This window comes from Dermacentor silvarum, chromosome 11 (assembly GCF_013339745.2).
Source record: "Dermacentor silvarum isolate Dsil-2018 chromosome 11, BIME_Dsil_1.4, whole genome shotgun sequence".
In the NCBI taxonomy this organism is placed as follows: Eukaryota; Metazoa; Arthropoda; class Arachnida; order Ixodida; family Ixodidae; genus Dermacentor; species Dermacentor silvarum.
The window spans coordinates 110,006,828-110,033,333 of record NC_051164.1 but is presented as its reverse complement, the minus strand read 5'-3'; the positions used below and the strand labels follow the sequence as shown (position 1 = coordinate 110,033,333).

At 47.1% G+C, this 26,506-nt stretch overlaps 1 protein-coding gene across 3 annotated transcripts in view; it reads right to left on the bottom strand.

Moving 5' to 3' along the window:
- LOC119432831 (phospholipid-transporting ATPase ABCA1) overlaps positions 1–6,476 on the bottom strand; it is a 94,300-nt gene extending 87,824 nt beyond the window's left edge. For all 3 annotated transcript variants that reach the window (XM_049658610.1, XM_049658612.1, XM_049658611.1), the window contains exons 1-2: positions 6,230–6,476; positions 5,136–5,429 (exon numbers count right to left, since the gene is read on the bottom strand). In XM_049658610.1, coding sequence (XP_049514567.1) covers positions 5,136–5,396 — 261 coding nt within the window. In that variant the 5' untranslated portion in view covers positions 5,397–5,429; positions 6,230–6,476. The remainder of the gene's footprint in view (positions 1–5,135; positions 5,430–6,229) is intronic.
- Between the last annotated feature and the right edge of the window lie 20,030 nt (positions 6,477–26,506).

Genomic DNA, 26,506 nt, shown 5'->3' with positions numbered 1-26,506 from the left:
CCACTACGCAGGTTCTCGTGTTTTGTATCTTTACTATGCCCGCGGGGGAGAAAATTTACCGTACTTTTGCTCCACTTTTATGCGTACTTGGGCAGAGCTGACGTTTTCAAATATTCGAAAAATATTCGCATCCACGTACTGGATGCGAATATTTTTCGAATATTTTCACTGGCACATACGGTGCGCGGCAACTATTTTATCGCCCTTGGACTTTATACGGAACCTCACGGCGACGACGACGACGCCAACGGCAAAAATTCGCTTGAAGTGTCCATATAGTTGCTATCGCAACAAAACAATTATGAGGTTTTACATGCCAAAACCACCATCTGACTATGAGGAACGCCGTAGTGGGCGACTCCGGGTTAATTTGGACCACCTGGGGTTCTTTAAAGTGCATCTAAATCTAAGTACACGGGCATTCTTTTTTTTTTTTGCATTTAGCCCCCATCCAAATTCGGCCGCCTTGGCCGGCATTTGATCCCGCGAACTCGTGCTTATAGACCTTTTCACAAACCGACGTTTGAGCAGCGCCATTGGCCGACACGGGCGCCGTCTAGCGTCAGAACATGTTATGCCGCCATTTTGGACTGTGCGCCTTGCGAGAGCAGGCCGGCCGCATATCGGTTGTGTGATCTCCGCCGCGCATTATTTCGATTGTTTTCTTCCGCTTCGCTTGTCTTGTGCCGCTTGACTTGTTACATGTTTCACGTGTTCGCATGAGCGCTCAGTGTAGTGTGCCATGGCAACAGCAAGCCCAGCCAGTGGATGTGGTGTTTCGTCGTCGGTAGCGGCAGCAGCCGCCTCTGCTTCGTTGAAACCTGGCGTGCTAATCAGCGGTATATTTCATTGTTATTGCTGGGCACATGTGACCGTATCGTTGATTGAACCTGATCACCATTACGTTTCGCGGTTGAGGGTTGCCTCATTTAGCGAAAGCAGGCGCGTACGTAGCTGTCGGGCAATGCTTAGAACCAGGCGCCGGCGGCCCGACGAAGCGTGTCACTGGTTGGTAGATATGCGGTGGTTACTCCATACGCTTCCGACGAAACTGAATAGCTCAATCATGCAAAATTTATTGGATTTGGTGCGGTGCAGGGTGCTTATAACCAAATGTCAAAGCATAAGCTCGGCGATCGAGCAGCGCGGTACCTGCAGCGAACCGACGCGCGACAATGATCACAGATGCCAGCGCAACTGATACAGCCCAGGTGCTAGATTTTTATTTTTAGTATTTATTTATTTATACATACTGTCAATCCCAATAGGGATTATAACAGGACTTGTTATAAAGATATATTTGTTTACCTAATTTTTACGTTTGTTTACCTAGCTGGAACGGCTTTTCTTTCGAATGTCTGAATTTGGAACAAGCTTCGCTCACGGTGTACCTTAACGTAGATCGTGCGCGAAGTTTGTATTGAAGATATCGCGTACGGCAAGAATTCTTCGTGTGCGCTATCTCTGAAGCGAAATAAGCCAATAATGTTGCAGCGTTAGGGCCATATCTGCTCTTTCCCTTGTTTCCCTTGCACCGTCTCACTGTGCTATGTTCAAAGTAATCTCGAGTTTTAACAATTGTCGAATAAATACATATGCATATGACTGTAAACCGCTACTGACCGTGAGTGAAAAGCGCTTAGTGGTCAGCGAAGCAGTCTCTGCACGCACGTAAGTAGTTCACTTGATCGACTGCGCGAATAATTATTTTTTTCGTTACTGTTATTCTTGCAAGCATGATGCTATTGTCCGCGTACCCATGCGAATACCGTTTTTTACGTTCTTACTTGCGCGGGCTCATTTAGCGCGTTTCTACGCCACGCACAGTTAGCGCATTACGGTTCCTGAACTCTAGCAGTGGCGCTAGGCCACGCTGATGAGGTTGACATGTTCGTTTTTGCATTCTCTTGCTGCCCAAGCACATAGACAACGCTCAAGGATGGGTGAGCTCGATGCAGTACCACATTGTTGAAGTTAATTACCTTTATGGGCAGGGCCGCGCAGGGTGCGTGTGAACGCAGAGACCATGTTTTGGTGGACACAGGGTCTGCGCACATCTTCCATATGACACGATTTTTCCAGATCGTTGCGAAGTGTATTTGCCGACTAGTTCTCGCACAGAGGGCTCCAATTTGTCTTATACCGGTGTCACACGGCCACTTTTGATAGCGATCGAGACTGTTCGACCGCGACCGCGACCGCGACCCTTTCGCAGATTGAGCAAAGAAGCCAATCGCGACGAAGAAATTTGGCCCATATCGGGCTCGATCACGATCAAAAGTGCGCCGTGTGACCCCCGCATAAGGCACTGGAATGAAGTCGTGTTTGAAAGAATAACAAATGTAGCCTCTGCCACTGCATACGAGAAGATATTGCATCGAAGAGCTGACAATTCTCGCAACGTATTGGGAAATGTGCCGAAAAGAGTTTACCAAAATGCGTTATTTTACTGATGTGTGCATTGGTTCAGATTAGACTGAAATGCCAACTCCCCAGGTGATGCAGGAAACCGGGAAGCGTGAACATACCACATCGCGGCAGTGGTCTCGCGGAGTGCTGTGTTGTGGACACACTTAGTCCCCAAAATCATTATTTTCCGCTGGTTGTTTGTGCACCCATAAACTGCACAGTGCTGGCCTGTAGCCTTTTGATGAGTATATATGCCATTATTTACGAGCGTAAGTCATTCGTGACAAAAATAAACGGAAACATCGAAGGAAAGCTACCACTCCGCAATGCAAGCGCAAGGCAAGCTCACAGTCCAGACCGAACGGGCAACACTGGCACATACTCTCCACGCCAGACCATCGGAAGCGCCCTCGTGAAAACGTCTATAGCAGCTCAACACCATGACCACTAAGCAACCACGGCGGGTCACACCCCTATTTGATAGTGGCCTGTGCGATAACGGCGATGTTAGTGGTCAAAAGCTCAGTTTGTATGTCGAACATATACGACACCCGGGGTTCTCGAGAAGAGCCTTCACAAGTTTCGGCTTTGCGGCGACCACAGCGAGTGGAGTACCCGTAGCATGTCCTGTGTCACTAAGTGCGACACAGCGACAGTGGTAACTTGCGAAGCTCCGGAAGCCTGGAGCTTGCGAATATTTCTCGACCTGAACAAAAGAGTGCGCGCATCGTTGCAAAGGTTTCGGGCGAGCTTGTACATCCGCATTAGTAAAACCCGGACAAGTTGAGGGACACGAGCCTGGACATGAGACAGATTCTCGACAGGAAAAGACACGCGACAAGTGCACTTTCTCGTCCCCGCAATAAAGGGACATATTAAACAGAAAAACGAGTACAAGTTGTGCTGCATCAGTCATTATCATTTATTAACCGTTTTCAAAGGCCCCTGTTGAGGTATTACCTAAGGGGGGAGCCTACTTAGGAGAAAGCCAGAAACACTAAAGTGGTTACAGCTAGTGCAATGCAGTGAACTGTAAGCACAGCGATTGCACCTACAACCAATACAGACAATGCAAGGAAAAGGTAAAAATAAATCAATCAAAATACAATTGAACAACCAAAATTGTTTGTTAGTAATTGGCAAAACAGAAGGCAAACAATGTTCAAGAGCCTGGCAAGGGAACAAGAATTCAGGATCGCCAGTCAGCCTCTAGAGTCTGTAAAGGACTACGTTTATCTAGGTCAATTACTCACAGGGGACCCTGATCATGAGAAAGAAATTTATAGAAGAATAAAATTGGGTTGGAGTGCATACAGTAGGCATTGCCAAATCTTGACTGGGAGCTTACCACTGTCATTGAAAAGAAAAGTGTACAATCATTGCATTCTACCGGTGCTAACATATAGGGCAGAAACTTGGAGGTTAACAAAGAAGCTCGAGAACAAGTTAAGGACCGCACAAAGAGCGATAGAACAAAAAAATGTTAGGCCTAACGTTAAGAGACAGGAAGAGAGCGATGTATATCAGAGAACAAACGGGGATAGCCGATATTCTAGTTGACATTAAGCGGAAGAAATGGAGCTGGGCAGGCCATGTAATGCGTAGGATGGATAACCGATGGACCATTAGGGCTACAGAATGGATACCAAGAGAAGGAAAGCGCAGTCGAGGTCGGCAGAAAACCAGATGGGATGATAAAGTTAGGAAATCTGCAAGCGCAAGTTGGAATCAGTTAGCGCAAGACAGGGGTAATTGGAGATCGCAGGGAGATGCCTTCATCCTGCAGTGGACATGAATATAGGCTCATGATGAATTGCCAAAACTTGGAATTGTTACGTTCCTTTACTATGTGGCCAGGAAAACAAATCCATTCGTCAGTCGCTATCGGCAAAAAAGATTAGTTCAAAGCGCTAGCTTAACCAAGAATGCGCTTCAGACTAAGGGAATTATAGACGGCATAAGTACGATTTGGTGGCAGGAGAAGCGTGTAGCGCAAATTCGGAAACCCCTTCTACAATGCCCTTAATTCAACACCAAAATAGTCGCAGTTTTTCCCGAAAGGCGAAGCATCGATCGCGATAGCAATCTAGTAGACAGCTATACGAAGTAATGTTAGTGGCTTTATCGACCGTACAAACTTGTAAACATTCGCTTACTAACTAAATTAACAAGCATGGTGTCACGCTCGCACAGGCAAAATTGAACACATCTCACTCGACGACCGCGGACACTCGCTTACAAAACGCTGGCGTGAAATAGTGCGGCAGTATTCAATGGTGGCACGTAATTTTATTCCCCATTTCTTTTTTTCACATATCTCATTGACGTCCCGTTTCGTATCATAGACAGGATTGTTGTCCGTCGCATGAATGCGTTCACTCACGCCGTAAGCCTCTCGCTTCAGCACAAACTAAGCGGTGAGCACACAGCGCACGCGAACATGTCAGCCCTCGGCGTACCTAGACTCTGTCCCCATCGCAGATTGCTTTCGAGATAGCGCCCGCGCGGCCGCGCCATATGCAGCCGCCGTCATCTAGCACTCGCACACCAAATGCCATCTAATCTAATGGCGCGGTAGATGACCGCGGGACGCATTATACAACACTTACCGCGAAATGAACGAGAGCGTTGAAAAAATACATCATTGGTCTAAACTGATTAAGCACTTGTCTTCAGCGTCCCTCTTTTAATTGGAGCCGGCTTGACATCTACGCACGCGCGCTCACCTCGGCGAGCAGCGGCACGTCCGGCGTGTAGAGTATCCTGGCGACGGAGAGGTTCCACAGCTGGAGCGGCTGTTCGCGCGGGAACACCTCCTCCAGCACGGGGTTCCCGAACCTCACCTCGAGACCGTCCTTGCCGATGCCGTACATGGAGACGGCGGTGAACGCCAGCTCGAGCAGGGTCCACACCACGTGACGCCTCATCTGCTTCACGTACACGTCCTTCCAGAGGATGATGTACAGCTGCCGCAGGGGCCCGCCCATCTCTGGCACGCGACAGCAGCGAACCGAGGGCTGCTGGATCAGTGTATAGGGCGGGCCCAACACCGAAAACCCTCGATCAGAACCTAAAGTACGTCAACCGCGCAGCGTACAGTGCTGGTGGGTCAGACGAGACGTTGGATTGCGCAACATCTTGACGGGACACACAGCAGAACGCTCTGCTGTGTATGTTTTTTTTTTTGTGTGTGTGTGTGTGTCCCGTCAAAATCTTGCGCAATCCAACGTCTACTATGCCATACCAACACGCCCAGTTTTCAACCTTAGCAAGCAACAACGAGCCAACAGCAATAACCCTCAATCAGAACCTGCAGCACGTGACAAGATTTAACCAGCTCAGACTTGAAGATTCCGTTCCAGAGGCACTCGGCAGGTATACTTCACATTGGTTCATAGAGGCATGTGTCTGCAGCCGCGAAAGTCCAGAGTCGGCTGTGCACATTGTAATAGAATGTGCCAACATATTCACCCAGCCAGGACAGTGTAGGGAACGTCAACCTTCCAGAGCGCTGGGATTCATAGCTGATGGGAGCGTTAACTGTTCAGCGGTCGAGATAAGCAAGATGTGTTTTTAAGCACTGGTTGGGGAAAAAAGCAGAAAAGAGATGGCGCCAGGTTCGTTAGAGACATACATGCATGAACTTTACAATATAGATAAGGATAGGGAGAGCTAGACAAAATGCTTGACTGCAGTGAGTAAAACCTGATTAGCTCAAGCAGACTGGGTGACCAATTGTCGTCGCCCCGTTTCAAGGGGGATGCCATTAGAAACTGCACCTCCGGTTTCAGGCCTATATATATACGAAGGAGATCGGTACCTACGGCGTCCTTTCGGGTCCGTTGAACAGAACTTATGGTGGCCGTAGAGGTCGCCCGCAACCGATCGCCTCTGAAAGTGGTCCTCTAGAAGTCTCCGGCTGCAGGAGCGGCAACGAAAATATCCAGCGGCGTTCTCGCACAGAAAGCGGCCGTGGTCTTGGCTGTGCGGATTCTCGAGCTTGCGTTCGGTGGCGACTGCTGGCTCGTGATAGAGGGCTCGTGCGCGCGTTCGGTGTCGTGAACCAACGCTTCTTCTTTTCCTCTCTGCGCAAGCGGTTCGTGGTTATCGTGTATTGAACAGGCGCATATGCGAGCGTACATTTTAAATTAGTACCGCGACACACGTATTCCAAGTTGTAAAAATTGTACCACACGTTTCTCGCGATAAAAAAAAAAGAATGATCAGACATAAATTATTAAGATTGAGAAACATAAAATATGTATATCTTAATTCGATATCAGAGTTGCCGCGTAATAGTGGACCTGGTGTTATTGACGTTATCGAGACGGCACAGAGCAACATTTGCTGATGTCGTGCAGCATCAAGTTCAGAACAGTGAATTGCCCGAACTAGTTGGCGCTACATTTTGAGCTAAGGGGAGCACGAACAGAAAGGACGCTCACTGCAACTAAGCTTTATTGAAAAAACATGCACCCACGAGCGTTTGTGCGCAGGTGCCCAGTGGTTTTAACCAAAACCAAAAAAGAACAAAAAAAAAAAGTGGTCAAGAAAGAACAGAAAAGGGGAGGGGGGGGGGTATATTCGGTGTGCCCTCCTCGTGTAGTGGTTGCTGTGGGAGCATCCCTCCTAAAGAAACTCGAGATCAAGCATATATAGTGGCCTCAGCAGAGGTCGAAGAGGTACGTCGTGATGCCTTATATTCACGCTATATCGCGCAACCTCAAAAGCAATGGGCAAAACACGGAGTATAGACCCAGTCTTCATGGCCCCTTTTAGCTTTTCCAGACTGTGTGCCTTTGCAAATGCGCAAAAGAAAAAATATATATGTGAGAAAAGACGCGCAATGTCGTTCGTGCCTTGCACCACCAAGGTGGTATATCCAAGGTACCACTCAGTTGTGGTAGAGCTTATATCAGGCAGACGGGGCCGCTGTATGAATGACAGATTAAGAGAGCACTCGACATCTTTGAAGGCATACGGCACGCACCTACCGGCACACTGCAGGAGACGTGGCTGCTCGGCACTCTTTGAGGACGTCCAGGTGACAAGCAGAATAAATGGGAAACTGGAAAGGGAAATCCTGGACGCTGCCCAGATTAGCGCATATGCAGATGTGTGTATCAGTGTGCCGTCAGTGCATCTGATGGACAATGATTACTGTTCCTATGTAATAGCTGAAGTTTCAGTGCAACCCGCCGTGGTTGCTTAGTGGCTATGGTGTTGGGCTGCTAAGCACGAGGTCGCGGGATCCAATCCCGGCCACGGCGGCCGCATTTCGATGGCGGCGAAATGTAAAAAGACCCGTGTTTTAGGTATACTTTTAAGAACCCCAGGTGGTCCAAACTATTCCGGAGACCCACACTACGGCGTGCATCATAATCAGATCATGGTTTTGGCACGTAAACTCACACTTTTTTTTTATTAGTTTCAGTGCACCCCTTACCGCCTGCCCCCCCCCCCCCCCCCCACCCCGCTTTTTTTTTTTTTATAATTGCGGTTTCTGTTAAAAAACGCTGTCAGCGCGTGCGCAATAATATTCGCGGATGAATGCCTCTTTGTTTTTAAGTAGAATGAGGAGGAGGATGTTCGTTGAATGTTTTTTACACAATGAAATTAAACCAATTATTTAAATTCTGGGGATTTACGCGCCCAAACCACGGTCCGATTATGATGCACGCCGTAGTGGGAGACTCCGGATTAATTTTGACCACCAGGACAAAGTTCTTGCCAATTGCCAAATTGCCTGGGGTTCTTTTAACGTGCAGCTAATGCACAGTGTTTTTGCCTTTTGCCCCCATCGAAATGCGGCCGCCGCCGCCGGGATGCGATACCGCGTACTCCGGTTTAACAGTGCAACGCCAAGGCACCATCCCGGCGGCATTCAATAACTGCAAGTGAGCGTCTTTACATGTTCATGCATACTCTTCTTTTCCGCACCAGTTTAGCGCTCCCCTTCGCGCAAAATAGCAGTCAGTTACTTATGGGAGCGTTGCTCATACACAAAAATTCACCGACGATCACTCTATACTTGCCACAAAGGAACAGTGGGAGGAGTTCCTAAGAAGCGACCACCACCACATCCAACTCCAGGCAGTCCAGAGGGCCCACGACATCGCAACGGGATTTCGCCTCCCGGTGCCATCGTGGGCGGAGCCACCGACTTGACCTGAGGGAGCCTTCGGCTCCCCCTGGCCAGTTTCTCAGGACCAATAAAAGTTCTTGTCACTGTCATCCCGATACTCCCTAATTTTAGCGCAGCTCTATACGTGTTTGCATTTCGTGATATATTGGCTGAAGCGGACAATCTGTATCGTGCGGCACGTTGTAAACGGAGCGAGGTGTGGCGCGACTGCCTCGCTAATGTGGAGATCGCGAGCGCCAGCGCGTGGGGCCAGCGCCTGGGTGACGCGTCGGCGCGATTCACAGCAGCCGCCGAAGAGACATCCCAGGACACGCGCTATACTCTGGCGCCATCTCGTTCATCGTCGCCGCACTACGCTCTTCTTCTCACGCTTTCGCCATACCCTTCTCCGCTTTCCGCCTCATTGTTCCGCTGCACCCTCCTCTCAGCTCTCGCCGCTTTCTTTTTTCATCCTTCGCAGCGCTCGTTCGCTCGGTTACGCCGTCGCCGACGCTCGCCGCAGGCACGGGCGCCTAAGAGCTGCGCTCTAAAATAATAAAACAAACAATAAGCGACTGCTCTGCGCATTTAATCTGGCTCCGCGTGCGTCAGCTATCGCAGGAACGGAGCGGGCCAGTGTATTGTGACGTCAGGACGCATCCATTACCTAGGTACTGAAACCGACACTGGTTTGTGGAAACAAGCAGTGCACTCTCGTTAATCCGTTCCTTGGGGGACCGCGACATTTGGTCGCATTATCCGAAAGTTCGAATTAAGAAACCGTGGCGAATTGAACCAAGTCTGCTTAATTTCTGGCGTGTTCGAGGTTCTAGCAACCGCTATACGCTCACGAAGGGGCGCCGATGAGGATCAATGGGGTCGAACTAACCGGCGCGGCATGCTTTCGCGTTCGAACTAAACGAACAGGAAACGCGCAGCGCAAATAGACGAACAAGAGTGGAGAGATAGGACAGAGCGCAGGAAGCACTTCTGGAACTAAAGTATTTCTTCCAAAGAAAGTATAGTTTCTCGCCGGGACATTCCAGTACGTTCGAATTAAGCGAGAACTTGGAATTAACCGAGATCAAATTAGCGGCAGTCCATTGTTGCAAATTATGTGGAGCACTCTGGCAACTGCCAGTATTTTTTTATCCAGATTATTTTTATGCCGGCATAAGCTTAGTAATATGCGAACGATATATGGTAAATATTTCGAAATTCGTACGTGAAAATATGCGTGCCACTATTTTCGCCGGTTATTTTTACGTTCAATAGAAGTTGGCACTCTAATTTCATCGGAAACAGCGAATACCCACCGCGGTGGTTCAGCTAGCTAAGGCGTTGCGCTGCTGAGCACGAGGTCGCGGGATCGAATCCCGGCCGCGCGGCGGCCGCCTTTCGATGGAGGCGAAATGCAAAAACGCCCATGTGCTTTCGTTGTATCTATAGTGCACGTTAAAGAACCCCAGGTGGTCAAAAATAATCCGGAGCCCTCAACTACGGCGTGCCTCATAATCAGAACTGGTTTTGGCACGTAAAACCCCAGAAAGAAGAAACAGCGAATGTTGTACCGCATACGAGAGAAAAAAAGAAAGAACTACTTATTGACAGTGCACTCTGGGAATGCATAATCCAGCGAATACTATAGCTGTAACTGCGAGGGGCAGATTTTACCCGCCTGTACTCATTATTACGACAAATATTTTTTCCGCTATTTCATTTCGCAATGACTGTTTGAACCCATTACGTCTGGCGAAGAACGCTATAGTGACCACACGCTGAACTTTCGATAAATAAATAATAATCAATACCCTGGATGTATACGTTTAACACTCCCAAACTCCGTGGCTGAAAGACAAATCTTTTTGTCTGGAAGGCAAGTCAAGGTAATAAGCTGGAACTCCCCTTGTCGAAACGCTGGCGCCAGAGACGTCTCCCATTCGATCACTGCTAAATATGAGTCAACCACACTGAAGTCCAATCCACCGAAGCCCACAATACTGGCAAATGGTTTGGATGTAGAACGTAATTCTCGGACACATTTGTTCTCTTTTCTGATTGATCAAGTGAGCAGCATCAAGCGTGCAAATGAATTTGTAATAATTACCCATTCTAAATCAATGAAGTGAGCGTAACTTAAGCTGTGACGATTTGCTTTGTTGCTTTGTTGGGAGTCGGTGCGTTTGACAATATTGGCACGCGTACTTGTTTATCTTTATCCGGTGACCGCGCTTCCCTGGCTAACAAATGTTTAGGGTGATCGCTCAGCGCGAGAAGCGCCTTTATTTATCGGAAGCTTCTGGAATGTTATCGCTGGTTCTGTTAGTTGTCTATGTTGACGCCGAGCCTCGTTTAATGAAAATCTCTGCGCGACAGGAATACTGGTGTACATTATCAAACTTACGCGAGCACCAGTGATTACGCTGGAAGGTTGGTTAAGCCATATGCATAAATACCCGACGTGTCTGAACCGCAGATCACATTTTAGACGATCGCCCAATGTACTCGTCGTTATCGCTGTGCTTTGAGCATGACTTGTTTTTCTGGGGCAGAGATTCACCCAATAAAGAGTCAGTTTCGTGATGCACCGTTTTCGCTACTGCGTTCTTCACCGTCACTACAACGTGGCAATATATTGCGCCATTTAAAACGCTGAAACTGCATTTTCGACTTCTCAATTACTGCCGTTTGCTTGCGTTGTAGTGCACGTTAAAGAACCCCAGGTGGTCAAAATTATTCCGGAGCCCTCCACTACGGTGTGCCTCATAATCAGAACTGGTTTTGGCACGTAAAACCCCAGAAAGAAGAAGAAGAATGCTTTAAGTACAGTTCTAGCCCTCGAGACCCTATAAAGATCCACTGGCAAGCCTCTGTGAACCCTAAATAATTTTCCATAATAGCTTTTCCACGAATCAGTTTCCGTTTCGCTTCTCATGAGGCATGTGTATCTGGACGTCATTACGCATAGATAGTCACGTGGGCGCAGAACATCTTGACGTTTGCATACGCTCAGGCAGCGAGTCGTCTGCTGTGTTACAGTGAACTACAGAATAAAACTTTCTAGTACACTTTGCCTCTGCTGCTACAAACGGCCGGGAAACGGTTATTAGCAGCATAGCAGACGACAGAGCGATCTGGAGCGAGTGCCATAACGTCACGATGGTCTGCTCCCACGTGACCACCTTTATGACATGACGTCACCATACATGCACCTTATGGGAGGCGAAACGGAAACTGGTTCGTAGAAAAGCGTATTGCACGCTAAATTATTTAGGACGCTCCGGGGTTTGCCAGCATTTCTTCTAGGGCTTCAAGGTCAAGGGCCTTCACATGAAACAAAGCAATGAAAAGTCGGAAATGTCATGTCCGCTTCAAACAAATATACAATGTGGTTAACTGCTTATCACTATTTATTGAAACATTTCTGCGCTCCTCCAGATGCCGATATACTTTCTTTGTGCGACGTGAACAGCTAAAGTTCAAGTAACTGAGCCAACTACCGCAGACACGGTGTATGCGTTCGCTCGTTCCTCGACAGCTGGCGCTACCTGTCTACCCGTGTTAGGGTGCCTCGATGCCCAGCGCTGCCGCTGGCATCGAGGCACCCTAACCCGTGTGACTGTATCTTTGCGCTGCCTGCCGCACCACGGATAAACGAGGCGCGGCAGAAATGCATGGACAATTTTGCGTGTAAGTAACACATGAAAACGAGAAATAACGGGCCTCTCGCTGGTCGAAGCGCGTGTCCAAAAATATTTCCGATCGTCAGCCGGAGTACGAATCACTCCAGATCTGCCGATCGTAGGGCGAGCACTCCAGCGGTGTTGTTAGCCAACGTCGAGGCGTCTTCGGTTCCTGGTTGTACTCCATGGGTAATTGAGACCCCACGTGGTTTTTCGAGTATTACAATCCTCCATCTTGTGCATATTCGTTTTTTGTTGAACTTTGGACTTAGCTTTTTCGCTGAATCGGAAGCACGCATGATACGGCAGCAATGACAACAAACAAAGGATTTAGTTTAATTTACACTTTCAAGGGAACATTAGGGTTTATTCTTGCTTGAAGACTGTATAGTTTGGTTCCTTTAGCCGTCGATGAACTCTATACGCCACTTCCTCATCCACGATCATTCACTCCCATACAGCTGACAAATAAATAAATAAATAAATAAATAAATAATAAATAAATAAATAAATAATAAATAAATAAATAACAGGACTGAGAGTATGAAGTTCTAGTGGGGTTTTCAACATTTCTAGTGTCTAACATTTGAAAATCCGCTATATATATATATATATATATATATATATATATATATATATATATATATATATATATTTATTTATTTATTTATCGCTGTGTACGCATTGGAGCTCTATCGTAGGCACCACGGACAATTGTCCCTGAACTGTTACGTTGACTTTGAAGCCGAAAAGAATTAAATGGGCACTGTACACTGTATAATAATCGACACCCTTAAAAGTGTATAAGGGTGCAAATCAGTCTATAACTCATACCTTTACACCCTTTTTGGGTGTAAAGGTATCTAACTATAACGCACACCCTTACACTCTTTTTGGGTGCAAGGGTGTGCGTTATAGATAGATTTACAATTATTTTACAGTGAGGCGTGAATAGCAAACAAGATCAGTAGCCTAGCGGCCTTTCCTTCTCGTAACATTTCTACGTGCACTTAAACAGGAGTTCTGATGGTTTGCACCACGCGACACCATCTTGAAACGTTCCACTGGGTGCACTAATTCTTCCATTTTCGCTGATGCGAAATAAATCAAATCAATGTCGGTGCACGGTTGCAGTGGTGTCACATTGTTCATGCAGGTTTTCATCATGCGCTCGCCACAACATCATCATGACGTCACCGCGCAGGCTGTCGCCGTCAATACACTAGAAAAGGCGGCAACATTCATAAAGGCATGTATTCTCACATCTTTTTAAACATGCCCATGTGGCACTTTTCGCGCAAATTAATGAGAATTTGCCCTTATAAGGATCATGGATTCGTAGTGTTTTCGAAGTTGTGAGAAACTTTGTATGACACATACTTCTCTCACACTTAGCCAGCATATGAGGGTTGGGAAACAATATACTTAAATTTGTTGCTGAAGTTTAATGTAGAAATGCCGTACATGGCGTAGTCATCATTATCGTGGCGTTTTGATAGACAGCAAAGTTCGCTGGTGTCGTGCGGCAACATAAGGCTATAGGCATGATGACGCTGCTAATAATAAAAAAAAGTAAACAAAAGTGCCACGCGTGTCTCTTCTGGGTGAGATAGCTTGTGGCCGCAGCCGCAGCGAGGACGTGAACTGAGCTGAGCGAGCCGCTGCATCGCGACGTCACAACGCACGCACCTCGTGGATATAACGAAACAAAAACTATAGCTCGCCAAAACAAGTATTGCAGATAATGTAGGTTGCTCTGACGCTCGACAGTATTCGTTTCAAGTATCGAGAGGGTCTGGACCTTCAACGAAAGCTGCCGTTATTGGCGCTTTTTATTTTAACGAAATAAAATTATGTGCACTGTATTGAAAAATCAAGTGTATAATTGATTGACTGATTGATTGATTTAAGTAAAATTCCTTCGCAAATCCAGTCAGTTGCCAGTCTGACAACTGATACATCATAGAGTAGGTCCGTAGCCAAGAGGGGAAGGGGGCCCTAGCCCCCCCCCCCCCCCCTTGAAATTTTGATCTTTCCGTGCCCATGTCCGACGGCGCTAAGTACATCGGCCGAACGGGCCGCCGCGTGAGCGACCCGGATCATCACAAAAAAAAAAAAAAAAAAAAAAAAAAAGCAGAAGATGCCGCACCTCAAAGTCGGCGCCCGATAAACAGAGAGGGGCGGCTGCGCTCCCGACTTTGCCGCCACTGTGACACCCCCCCCCCCCCCCCCTTTCTTCTAGTATTTAAAAAAGTCACATAATTAACATACTGCGATTTTTACCGAAAATAATTACTGAAAATAGGTGCTTTCCTCAAATAGTCAAGGCCTTCAGCAAGTGCCCACCCCCGAAAAAAAATTGCTGGCTGCGGGCCTGTCATATATATAGAGAGAGCGAATTCCTGTATATAGGCGAGTTGCCCCACACCCTTCCCTTGAAATAAATACACGAGGAGCCTGCTTGCTGGCTCACGGCCTCGAACGAAGGCAGCAGCTGTTGGTGCTTGATGATGATCTGTTGGCATCCACTTCGAAAAGGGGCGGCGAGCAATAGTCATCTAGCATACTTGAGTTACTCAGGTACGTGTTTTTCATTGCATGCTTTTCATACACATTTTTTATGCATGCTGCTGCGTTCGAGCACGGTGATGGCTGGCTGCTTGTACGGCTCGCACGCAGCCTGGACTTAACGCAGCCCGCGGTGCAGCGCCACGCCGTCAGCTTTCACCGCCGCAGCAGCCGTCGTACAAACCCCTCCATAGCTGACCTACAACGTGGAGACGGTATAAGGCGACTTGAGAAACAAACAAAAAATTATGCATTACTGGCTAAAAAGGACAGCGGATATAAGTTGTTACCGATTCGAATGAGATATACGCAAGGTAACTTGTATTTTGTAATCAACGATCATTACGTGTGAAAGGAAATTTGGGGCTCGGACACACGTTGCGTTGCATTTACATTTAAGCGTAACGTTGCTACTGAAAATGGTACATAGACGGGTAGTACTTTGCGAAATATCGAAAAAAGAAAGAAAAAAGAACAGGCCCAGCGCGGACCTTGTGGTTATTTGCGTTATAGACGTCAAGCATTTATAAAATCGTGAAAATGTACACCTTTATATCACAGTTGCCGTGTTTACAGTGCACACTGTGGATTCACGTGGGAGAGCGTGTCATTTCTCAACCTGGTAGATGGCCGGCCGTGCCCTTTCATAGAAGAGGAAAGGAGTTGGAGATTGGACTGTCTCTCGCATTTTCCGCTGCATAGCGTCACGGCTGCCAGGGTCTACCTTCAATTGTTGCAGGCTCTCGAGAGCGCACCACGACCTTCCGCCAACGACAGCTCTGACAAGGAGGAACACTTCTCCGCACAGCCTGCGCTACCTCTTGGCGTACGCAGCGATAGGTCAACGACAAAAAGCGTTGAAAGGTGACGCGAAATCCTCCCAAGGTCATCGCCATTGCCAGAAAATAAAATAAAAAGGGGGGAACCAAGAAAACCGAGTCTTCGGCTACGTTTTAGTATCGGCGTTTACGTGAACGCGACAAAGTCGGGTCGAGTTGCCTTGCCGGTCTCGAAGCTCGCTTATTGGAAAACTTATTGTGAGTCATGACTCTTGCTTCGAGAGAACATTCCGGTTTAACTCTAGCGTAATGCACGTCACATACTTACTATATGATGTTCATATTCTACATTGTTCGTTTTATCAACCGATGTTCTATCTTGTGTTGGTGTTCACCAGCTGTGATTTTAAAGCGAAGATTTCTATTTCTATGCCTCGATCTCCTCCCGACTTTACTGGCGCTGTTATGGTCCTGCTCGCACGCACAGCTGGGTTTCTTGCAACACCCCCAGATGGCACTCACCTCCGCGCATCTTGGCTGGCTTTGGGAGCCCACGGCAAAACCACAAATGAGGCAGTGCAGGATAACATGGTTGGGCCTCTTTTGAAGTCAGTGAAGCACAGAGCAAAATTAGTCTTGAAGAAAGACTCGGGAACATTGATGAACATAAACGGGCATCTATAGTGCACAAATATCTGTACCTGAAAAGCGTGTACACAGAATGGAGGAAGAGGTCAAGAAAGCTGGCAACCAAGTACAGGATAATTCAAACTGTAAATAGACAACCGTGAGTCATCGGAAAGAAAGTGAGAGAAATAGAGACAGTGAATTGGATGCAAAGAATTAAAACAAAGTGACCATGGATATTTACAAGAATGAGAACAAATAAATTAGAAAGGAAAATCTCGAGCCGGTTTCTTGAGGATCAAAACATACCAAAACATACCGGAGCAAATATTAGGAACTAGATGAGGCATGTGTATGCTGCAGCAAAGATCCGGAGACCACTCAACACATCCTAATGGAATGTGAGGGGATTCACGCAGTAAGAACAGTAGGTAACGTGTACCTTCCAGAAGCGCTTGGGTTTAAAGAAGACGGAAGCATCAACCGGTCAGAGTCGAGATAAGCAAGAGACGTTTAGAGTATTTGGTGGAAAAAAAGCAGGGAAGAGATTGATACGACCTGATTTAATCCCTTACAGTTATAGGCAGCGGTACAAGGTAAATATTGAGGGGGGAAAATATTATTTAAACGCGTACAAAAAATGCTAGTTAAAAAAAAAAAAAACAGCGCAGTTTCACCGACGTGGCGAAGACTGATGAAACAGCGGAGCTGGTGGCTTTAACTTGGCTTTTACTTCCCGATGAGTCTCTTCGTACCGCGGCCGCGACGCCGAATCCTTGAGTCGAAACTCGGGGTCTTCGGATCTTCGCCGTCGCTTAGCCTCCGCTTCCCGTGCTCGTAACTCTGGGTCGGCACGTCGTCGTTGGGCCCATACTCGAGCAGCTTCCCGTCGTCTTTCCTGCCGCGCCGCTTCTTCTTTCGGAGACAGTTGCTTCTTCGTCCTCGCCATACTCATCGCCGAACGTCGGAATGCTCTGCGCCGACAGTGCACGCTCTTATACTGCTCGGTGGGTGCTCGGTTTATACTGCTCCGCTGTTCAAAACATGTTAGCATACCTGGTTAAATCAAGAAGGCTAGGTGAGTATTTGTCACCGCCCCGTTACAAAGGAGATGGATTACATAATCATCGTAATCATCATCATCATCATATCACCCGGCCGGCGCCGCTGCGGCGTCGTTTCACTGTTTGTGCGACAAAAATGGGTCAAAAATGCAGGGGCTGCGCTGTGCAGGTCGCGTGCTGCGCTGCGATAGTGTAAACATTACAATCGTGCATAGCATGAAGAGAGCGCTTGCAGCTGGCGTCTCGGCCGGCAGCCGTGGTGCATGGTGAGCACGCTGCGCTGCCGCATCCGTTTGTCGAACGACAGAACACTCCTCTCCAGCAGCCGAACGCGCAAGAGCAGTCCACTTGCTGACCAGCCGCTGTTGAGGAAACGTTCTTCTGTACCCTTCTGCCACGATGTGATGCGACGTGCCATGTGAGGCAATGATAATGCCCAAACCTCTCAGAGACAATGACGCACAACAACGCCTCAACAAACACGTATCCCTGTGTGCTCTGTGGACTACGCAGACAAACAGCAGAGGTGCACGCAAGGTTATGTTTAACATCAACCACCCATCACTCTCGTATTGCACATGCTAAATAAATTGCGCATTCATCGCCAGCATCACCGCTAATTATCGTCAATCAAGGCAAACAGCACAGAACAAAGCTTCGCTTACATTGATTCCCACAGTGCGTGGGAACCGCATTTTTTTTTGTCTTTCTACATGAATATTTCTACATGAATATTCTACATGAGCGAAGCGTGTTTATCTCTAGCCTGAACGTCCGTGTCTGTTCGCAGAAACTATCATCATCAGCAATGGATCGAGCGTCGTCGTCTTATTCCACAGCTGGTGCGTTGTCACCTTTCGGCGCAACCGCGTGAACGCGCTCGTGCCACTGCTCCCGCGTTCGTCGTCGTCTTCCACAGCTGGTTCCGTTGCCGCTCATCACTCCAGCGTAGAATCTCACTTCTGTCGTCGTAATGGGAAGGCCGCGTTTACGGAGGTATGAGCCATTGCTTAAGCAGTATGAGCCATCCATTGTCTTACGTGATTGACAGATTTAATTTTGAAGCAATTTAATTTCGAAGAATCGCAAGCGGCAATGGCGGGCAGACTCGAGACATCGAACGTAAGCGTTTGTGGCTCGACTACAAATTATCCCTCATCAGTGTGATGCGCTCCGACGAACAGCGAAACAATGCCTTGGAAGTGTTCAATGAACATAACGCTACTAGTGGAGAAGACCGGCCCTGCTGAATTTAGAGTTTGCGGTACGTGTAAGGAATCTTTAATCAAGGGAACACTGCCTGCGTCCAGCACTGTGAACGGGTATACGTAAACCCTCCATTTGTTGTGATGGTAATAAGGTTCGCAATTATCATCCATTTTCACGGAGTGGAAGGGCCGAAAAATTTTCTCGAATAGTACGGCCCCCTATGTAATGCCCCTCGGGGTTATCAGGTACTTAAATTATTACATAAATAAATAAATTAATTAATTAATTAATAATACTGCCGCAATAGCGTATCCTTCCATAACCAAAAAAAGCGAATTTTACGGTAAGAAGACGCTTGGTAAAATACGAATGAACGACAGACAGGTGGTGACACTGCCTTGAAGTTCACGCACGAGCTCGCCGTGACGTCATGGATTTTGAGGGAGTCTGCTCGGGCCTCGGTAATTTTCTGTCAGCGAAGATGGATTACATTGCATTCTAAAAGAGTCAAGGACTGAACTTAGCAAGTTTCGAGAACTCTTAGTGCGCTACATTTGCGTAAATACGGGGATGGGGGAAAGGGGTGGGGGGTCATACTTTTAAATCCGTGACGTCACACTGACGTAGAGGCGCTGGGGTTCGATGTCTCTTGGAAAATGAAGGAATCTCGAAAACAGTTTTCAAGGAATACATTATCAATCAAGGTTGCGCGGTTAACCCCGCAAAGCCCAACGTATCAGTTTTGATACGCCGATTTTGATACCTCCAATTCCCGGCATAAAGAAACACTAAAGAGAGACATCATTTCTTCAGTATCAGTAAATTATACCCTTCGAAGGTACCGAAAACACCACTCTTACCGCGAGAAGACGCTTGGTAAGCTAGAAAAAAAAAAAAAAAAAAGAAAGACACAAAGGAAGGGTGGCAATTACGCCTCTAAGTTCCCGCACCACCTCGCTGTTACGCGATGGATTTTGACAGCGCCTTCTAGGGCCTAGTTAATTCTTTAGCGGTAAATACAGACTACATTTTGTTCTAAAGGAGCCGAAAATTGAACATAGCGAGTTTCGCGAACTTTTACTTAGCCAACGCGGACCAAATACAAAAAGATACTTTGAAATGACGTCACAATGACGTACCTGCGTTGGGATTTCGGCGCGAAATTAAAAAGAACTGAAACATTGAGGTTTATTTCTTCCTCGAATAATCGACCTATTACCGTGAGATTATGGACAACAGAGATAAGAGAGATAATTTATTTGAAAGAAGGTAGAGAGGTCGGCCTGAGCCGGCGCGCTCCACCCTGCTACTCTGCACAGGGGGAAGGGGAACGGGGACATAAAGGTGTGATGAGGGATGATGATGACATAGAAAGAGCGATGCACAACGGTGAAAGCAAGTTCAACATTCTGCTGATAAACATTCAGACATGTCATTCATGAAGTCATCACCGGGTTCCAGACTTTCTCTGTGGTCGTTCAAACCAACCTTCAAATAAAGGCGCTAAGACGAAGCCGGCGTGTCGGCTTCTCCTAAGTCAGAGGCACAGGTGCCAAGCAAAAGCTTTACAAAGTGTAAACAGCTGCGAAAAGCGGCTCCAGTACGGCGAGAACCTGCAGGGCACTTTTAGCGGCCGGATTCTCGACACCGCAGAGAATCGCGCGCATTGACTCTACCAGGTGCTTCAGCATTTCCTGAATGCCTTCCTTCTCATTATGTCCATCTCCATGCTTGCCTGTTGTGTCGCCGGTTTTATTGGCCCTATCATTCTTGCCTTCTTGGCGCAGAGGAACACTACGGACCGCTGTCAAGGCCGTGGGTCTAGAGGGCAGCAAAGGCCATTCTCTGTCTGCATCAGCTGGTGGAGACGAATAACCGCTGTGTGCCCTCACCCGCCTTGCATTAGCTGTAGGTTTCGTTCCTGTCCTCGATGCAGGCACCGGTAGAGGTCATGACGCCTGCGCCCCGCGATGCAGTTCTTCTGAAGTGGCTTGGTGGCGCATCTTCCGCGAGTGCTGTTTACTTTGGCGAACAGATTGAGCAGCCTCTCTACGGGAAGTGTTTTCTCTTGCCATTTTTCGAAGAATACGAGCTTCTTCTTGCACCTTCGGGCATTCCTGCGACGTCGATTCATGAGAACCAGGACAGTTGGGACATTTAAATGAAGGCGCATCACAGTTGGCGGCATTATGTTGTCCGCCGCAACGCGGACAGGTCACTTCACTTCTACACACAGCGCTCACGTGGCCTATCTTTGGACACTTTCGGCCCTGCAGAGCGTACGAATGGTCGTACGAATGGTCGTACGCGTACACCGCGTACGAATGGTCGTACGCGGTGTACAACGTAGCCCACTTTGACAGACGCTGGTAACGACAACAGAGTTTTCAAGGAATCCTTAAAACCTGTCTAACTTGATTTATTGTTTTGACTTAGTGCCCCTATAAGCACGGGAATATCAACGCAATAGTCACGGTACCATTTTTGACACGCTGCACTAAAATGCCCTTGCCCCCCCCCCCCTTCCACTTGTGGATAGCTCAGCAAACCAATCGCCACTTTCCCAATTAATTACTACACTGACAAATTTTAACTCGAATAACATGACCATAACGCCACATTGACATAGCATCTGACAATGCTATACTGCAAAAGGACCTGGATAACGTTTTTTCTTGGTGCTCCGATTGGCTAGTGAAACTCAACGTAACTAAGTGCAAGAACGTACGTATCTCGCATCTGATTCAAATAACCCCAACCCAGTAGTATACCTTCTCAATACTACGCCACTAATAATGTCACCTCATATAAATGAATGTCTTGGTATTCACCTAAAAGAAAGCCTTTCATGGAATTTACATGTGAAGTTCATATCTAGCGAAGCTAATCGCATGCTGGGTTTCTTACGACGCAACTTCTCATCTGCCACCATCCTGGTGCAGTTATCCTTATACCAAGCACTAATACGACCTAAACTAGAACATGCATATTTCATATAGGATTCCTGGCATACTACCCTAGCGAACATTCTTGAGTCCATTCAGAACCGCGCTGCCCGTTTCATTTTGTCCAATCGTTCTCGTCATGCTAGTACGTGTCTCATGTATGAAATTAACTCTTGGTTTATTTGACCTCTCTTTGCGGCGCAAGAATGCCCGTCTATGTATTTGTAATAAAATATGTTACACTAACCCGGATTTTAAGGAACAACTTGTACTTGGTCCGTCTAATATTTCGTCACGCGTTAACCACGAGTTCGATGTCGGAGTGCCGATTTGCCGCTCGAGTGCTTATCTCAACTCCTTCATCCCACACCACACCACTACAGAATAGAACCCCCTCCCCGCCTCCGCCGCTGCTATCACCGACTGCACCAACTTTAGGAAAATGTGCTACAACCATATTATGTCACCCCCACTCCCCTCTGTAACGCCCTATATATGGGCCTTGCGAGTATTGACAATAAAAAAAATAAATTGGGCACATTTTTTAAATTATTATTTTTGTGCGAATGCATGCCTGCCAACCTATGAACTTTTAAATTTATTAAAAAAATTCTGGACACAACACGAAGGGGGAGGGGCGCAAGGGGTGCACTATATATATGCACTCTCTTAACGACGATTTACCTTTGGACTCACCTCACATGCCGCAGCAAACTTGGGACAGCAAAACATTTACAAGTAACGCACTGATTTTAGATCGCAGTGACTTTTTCAGTGACTTTGCTGTTGCTAATTCTGCCTGCTTCGGGAAATTCTTTGTATCGCGTTACCTGCTCTTTGCGTCCTTTCACCATCAAAGGACTCCCAACAGAAAGTTCGGAGACCGATGAGCGAAACCTTTCCACAGACCGAACTTATTTTTGTTCTCGTTTTACGATTTTACGAAATCCGAAAAATTTACGGAAAATTCGGAAGGGTTGGCAGGTACGCGAATATACTCTTCATGGCCAGAAATAAACTAGTTAAGTTTATTAAACTAGGAATGTTGTAAGGGCTTTCGGGGGTTCAGTAAGTGTTGTGTGGTTCCGGAGTTTGCGGCGTCTGCGTCTATACCGTTTGCGTCCTGATCGATATTGCGCTGGAAATATGCCTCACAAATCCAGCAACCAACCAGCTCGTTCAACAGCATTAGCATATAACACTCACTCGTTACCTATGCCTCGCAGCGACCTCTTTGTTTACAAACGTCGTGTCTTTGACGACATCGCCTCTGCGCGGCCGCCAGCAGTGGTTACAGCTGCCATCTCACGATTTGCTCCCCACCGACGCACGACACCGGCGACACTAGGCAAATCTCGGAATCACCGAGGCCAATTAGCGTCGCACACAATGACATTTACACTCGCTGTGCTTGCCGTTTCTGCAGCGACGCTATTCCGAATGTAAAGAGAGCTTGCAATATCGCAAAAGCACACATTGGCGAAGTCGACGCACTCGGCATTTGAGTCGCGTTTTCCACGAAGTCGGTGATGGTTCCCTGCTTCCTCGCTGCCTTTACGGTGCTGTTGTACATTCGCAGGCTTAGCTCGTCCTTGGCAAGGTGCACGGCACGAACCCTTTTTCAGCAGAGCACGTCGGCGTTGAAGCCTCGGCCTCCAGTAATGGAAAGCTCTAGCAACAAAGGCCACCGTAACCCTAACAGACCTCGATTAAGGCCGATGCGGTAAGTGTCTTGTTATAGCTGCCGCCACATTAGCATTCGCTTTGCAGTGGAACTTGCGTACACGTTAGATGTAGGGAGTCAGGTTGTAGTTTTCTAATCGAACGCTTAAGTCAAACATTATTCTAGTCGGTCACAACCTAAAGGGATACTAAAGGAAAATGTTAAGTTGAATTAGGTTTAAAAGATTAGGCTTCCGTAATACCTAATCCGTGATTCGAGATCAAAACGTTTGTAAGCGAGAAAATGACGACAATGAAGGATCGGAGTGTCGCCATCTGTTGTAGACTCCATGGTACCTCTCGTGCGACGTCAGCACTGGCCGATCCATAGAAGGCGGCAGAGAGGGAGCTCACGTGGATATTACGTCAACTCGTCCGTTTTGGCGCGGGCGATTCAAATTGAGGAACAGCAATGGGACCTTAGGTGGCAGGGAGGATAACGAGAAATGCAAATACGGTTTGCTACCCTACACTGGAGGATGAAGTAAGGGTAGTTAGATATAAGGAGATAGAGAGACAAAGAAAGGTGGCAAGCGATCACCGCGCGCTATATACCAGAGCACAAAGTTCACGTGGAGAAAATGAACGCCATGCTATGGCTGTTTTTGAAGGTTTGCCGTTTCTAGCTGTGCCTTCGTCGGCCTCTGTTGCGATGGCTTATGGGCCGCCATTTTAAAGTGTTTTTTTTCCGACTGTGGTGGTCGGTGATCAACGCGAGCTAGAGCAGTCGCGAGCGATTGCCTTTCAACAGTGTAACGAGAACAATCCCACCGAACGTGTTGAAGGGTCACCGTGTTGTACAGGCAAAAAATAATTTGTATAATACACCAGCCAATTATGCGAGCTCATTTTCGTGACGTCGTGGCGCATCCAAACTTCTTTCAATAACAACGTCCCTCGGGAACTATATACTTTGGAGCGTGGTGCCGCCCTAGCGAAGCCTACAAAGGCGGGTGCAATTCGGTTTTGCGGGCGGACCTTGTAGTGGATTCCTAGGTTATCTATAGTTGTGTGTCACATCCCTGGAAATCGAAAGGCCTGGCAAAGCTGACTAATTAGAGGGAAAAGGAAAAAGAGGAAGAGAGAAAAAGGTAGAGGGAAAGGGCAGCCGTGAGCGTGATGATGATGATGATTTCTACTGACATCGCTTTTGCAACGGAACGGCGACAAATAGTCACCTAGGCTGCTTGAGCTAATCAGGTATTATACACATACGTTGCAGTTAAGCATTTTGCCTATCCCCTCCTATGTATTTCTCTATATTCATTGAAAACATGTCTCTATATATTGTACAACTACCAATACCTGTAACGACTACGGTTCTATCAATCTCTTCCCAGCTTTCTTTTTTTCACTAATACTCTAAAGGTGTCGTGCTTGTATCGACTGCTGGCCAGTGAATGCTTCCATCCGCTTTGTATCCCAGTGCTGCTGTTAAGTCGACGTTCCCTACGGTTCTTGCTGTACGAATATCTTAGCATTCCATTACGAAGTGCTCAGTTGTCTCCGGACTTTTGCTCAGCCTACATATGCCTCACGCTGTTGCGAATGTTTGCTCCGATATGTCTTGGTCCTTAGGCAACCGGCTCGATCGAGCCTCAAATAGCAAGGCACTGCCCTTTGTGTTATCCTACAGATTTTTCCTTCTAATTTCTTTCTTTTCATTCTTGCAAATCTCCATGGTCCTTTTTGTTTCCATTCTTTGCATCCAATTCACTGTCTCTATTTCTCTCACTTTCTTTCTGATGAATCCTGTTTGTCTGTGTACACGTTCAATTACCTTGTACGACTTGGTTGCCAACTTTCTTGACCCCAACTCCTTGTCCATGTTTTTGAGGAACGCTCGAGGAACGAATATTCGTGCACTTTAGCCGCCCATTTATTTTCATCCATGTTTCTGAGTGTTTCTTCAAAACTAATTTTGCTCTGCGCTTCTCTCACTTCAAAAGAAGCCTAACCCATATCTCTCTGCATTGCCTCATTTGTGTTTTTACCGTGGACCCCCCAAGGCCAACCGGCCTACCGACCTTTGGTTAACTTTCAATCCCGACAAGATCTCTAATCTTAAGCACAGAACAGCATTTGCGATCACTAGCGTTGGTATCATTGGTGATTTCCGAATTCCTCGCATCCCCGCATATATATTGTAGCCCCAGAGAACTCTATGTTTCATCATATCTGCATTCCGCCTCCCTTTCATCTTCATTTTATCTTGTTTGATGTTTAAGTAGGCATTTCCTTCGTTTATGTATACACTCAGGTATTTATATTGCTTGACTACGGGTACGATGAGGTGTCACTATAGCAGCATCGCCGCTATGATGACACTTCGTGAGACAGAGTTGAACCGATGTGTGAATAACGCTCACCTCAATTTTCGTATGAGCTCGCGGAAAGCTATGAGCTACGCTGCAGTCTTCCTGAAGCTACACTTGACTTTTTCGAGCCCGAAAGAGCTGTAATAAAGGAAGGTTTGTAGCCCATGCATACTGCTTCAACGTTGCGTCACTAGACGTCGTCACTCAAGCTGCGTTTCATGGAAATCTTGCTTTTACTTTTCTCGTCTATTCTTGCAAAGCTGTGCGCGCAAGCCAAATCCCGCCCCAAGCATCAGTGTATCTTGTAGAAACGCACTTGACTTACCCTAAAATTATGACGGAAAATAAATAACAAAAAATGTTCAGTATGGAACGGCATACCTAGTCTATGGCATGTTTAATGCATGCATAGTGTCTCTACATCATTCCCATCGACAAAGACATATATACATATATAGAGAGAAGAACACATTTGAATGACAGCTCGAGGTCTATTTGGCGAATTGAGTGAGGGGCAGGCATATCGGGTTACGGTAAGTGTAGCCACTTTCTCACATCTCACTACGGAAGCTTCCGGTGCGAAACGTCATGGTGAGTTATGTGCATAACGTTATCGAGTAGTCGGACACAGTTCTCTAACGAAGATGTATATGGTTTAACCCAAACGCTCAACGTTGCCAAATTTTCCAAATGAAAAGATTCTGATCGTTGTAGCGTTTATGAGTGTAGACATAAATCACTATAGGCATAAATGTTTCGTTTACAAGCCAATGCTTCTTATTTGAGGCAGTAAGGAAAACGGGGATGCATGTTCACTGTCACTTTCCGTGGCCGTAAGCGTTGTTACGAGGAGCCTTTCGGCAATATTTAACTCAAGATTTCGTATGATAACCTGCGCAGCAATTTAAAAAAGGCGCGGCGGCGTAACAAGTTTCGGTTTCGCAGCTCAGTCCGGAGCACTGGCTGCATGGAGAAAGTTCCTCCCCGAAGAGAGAAAACCTAGCGGACGCCAAGCGGCGGCTTCGGGTACTACACACGAGAGAGAGAAAAATGTTGGG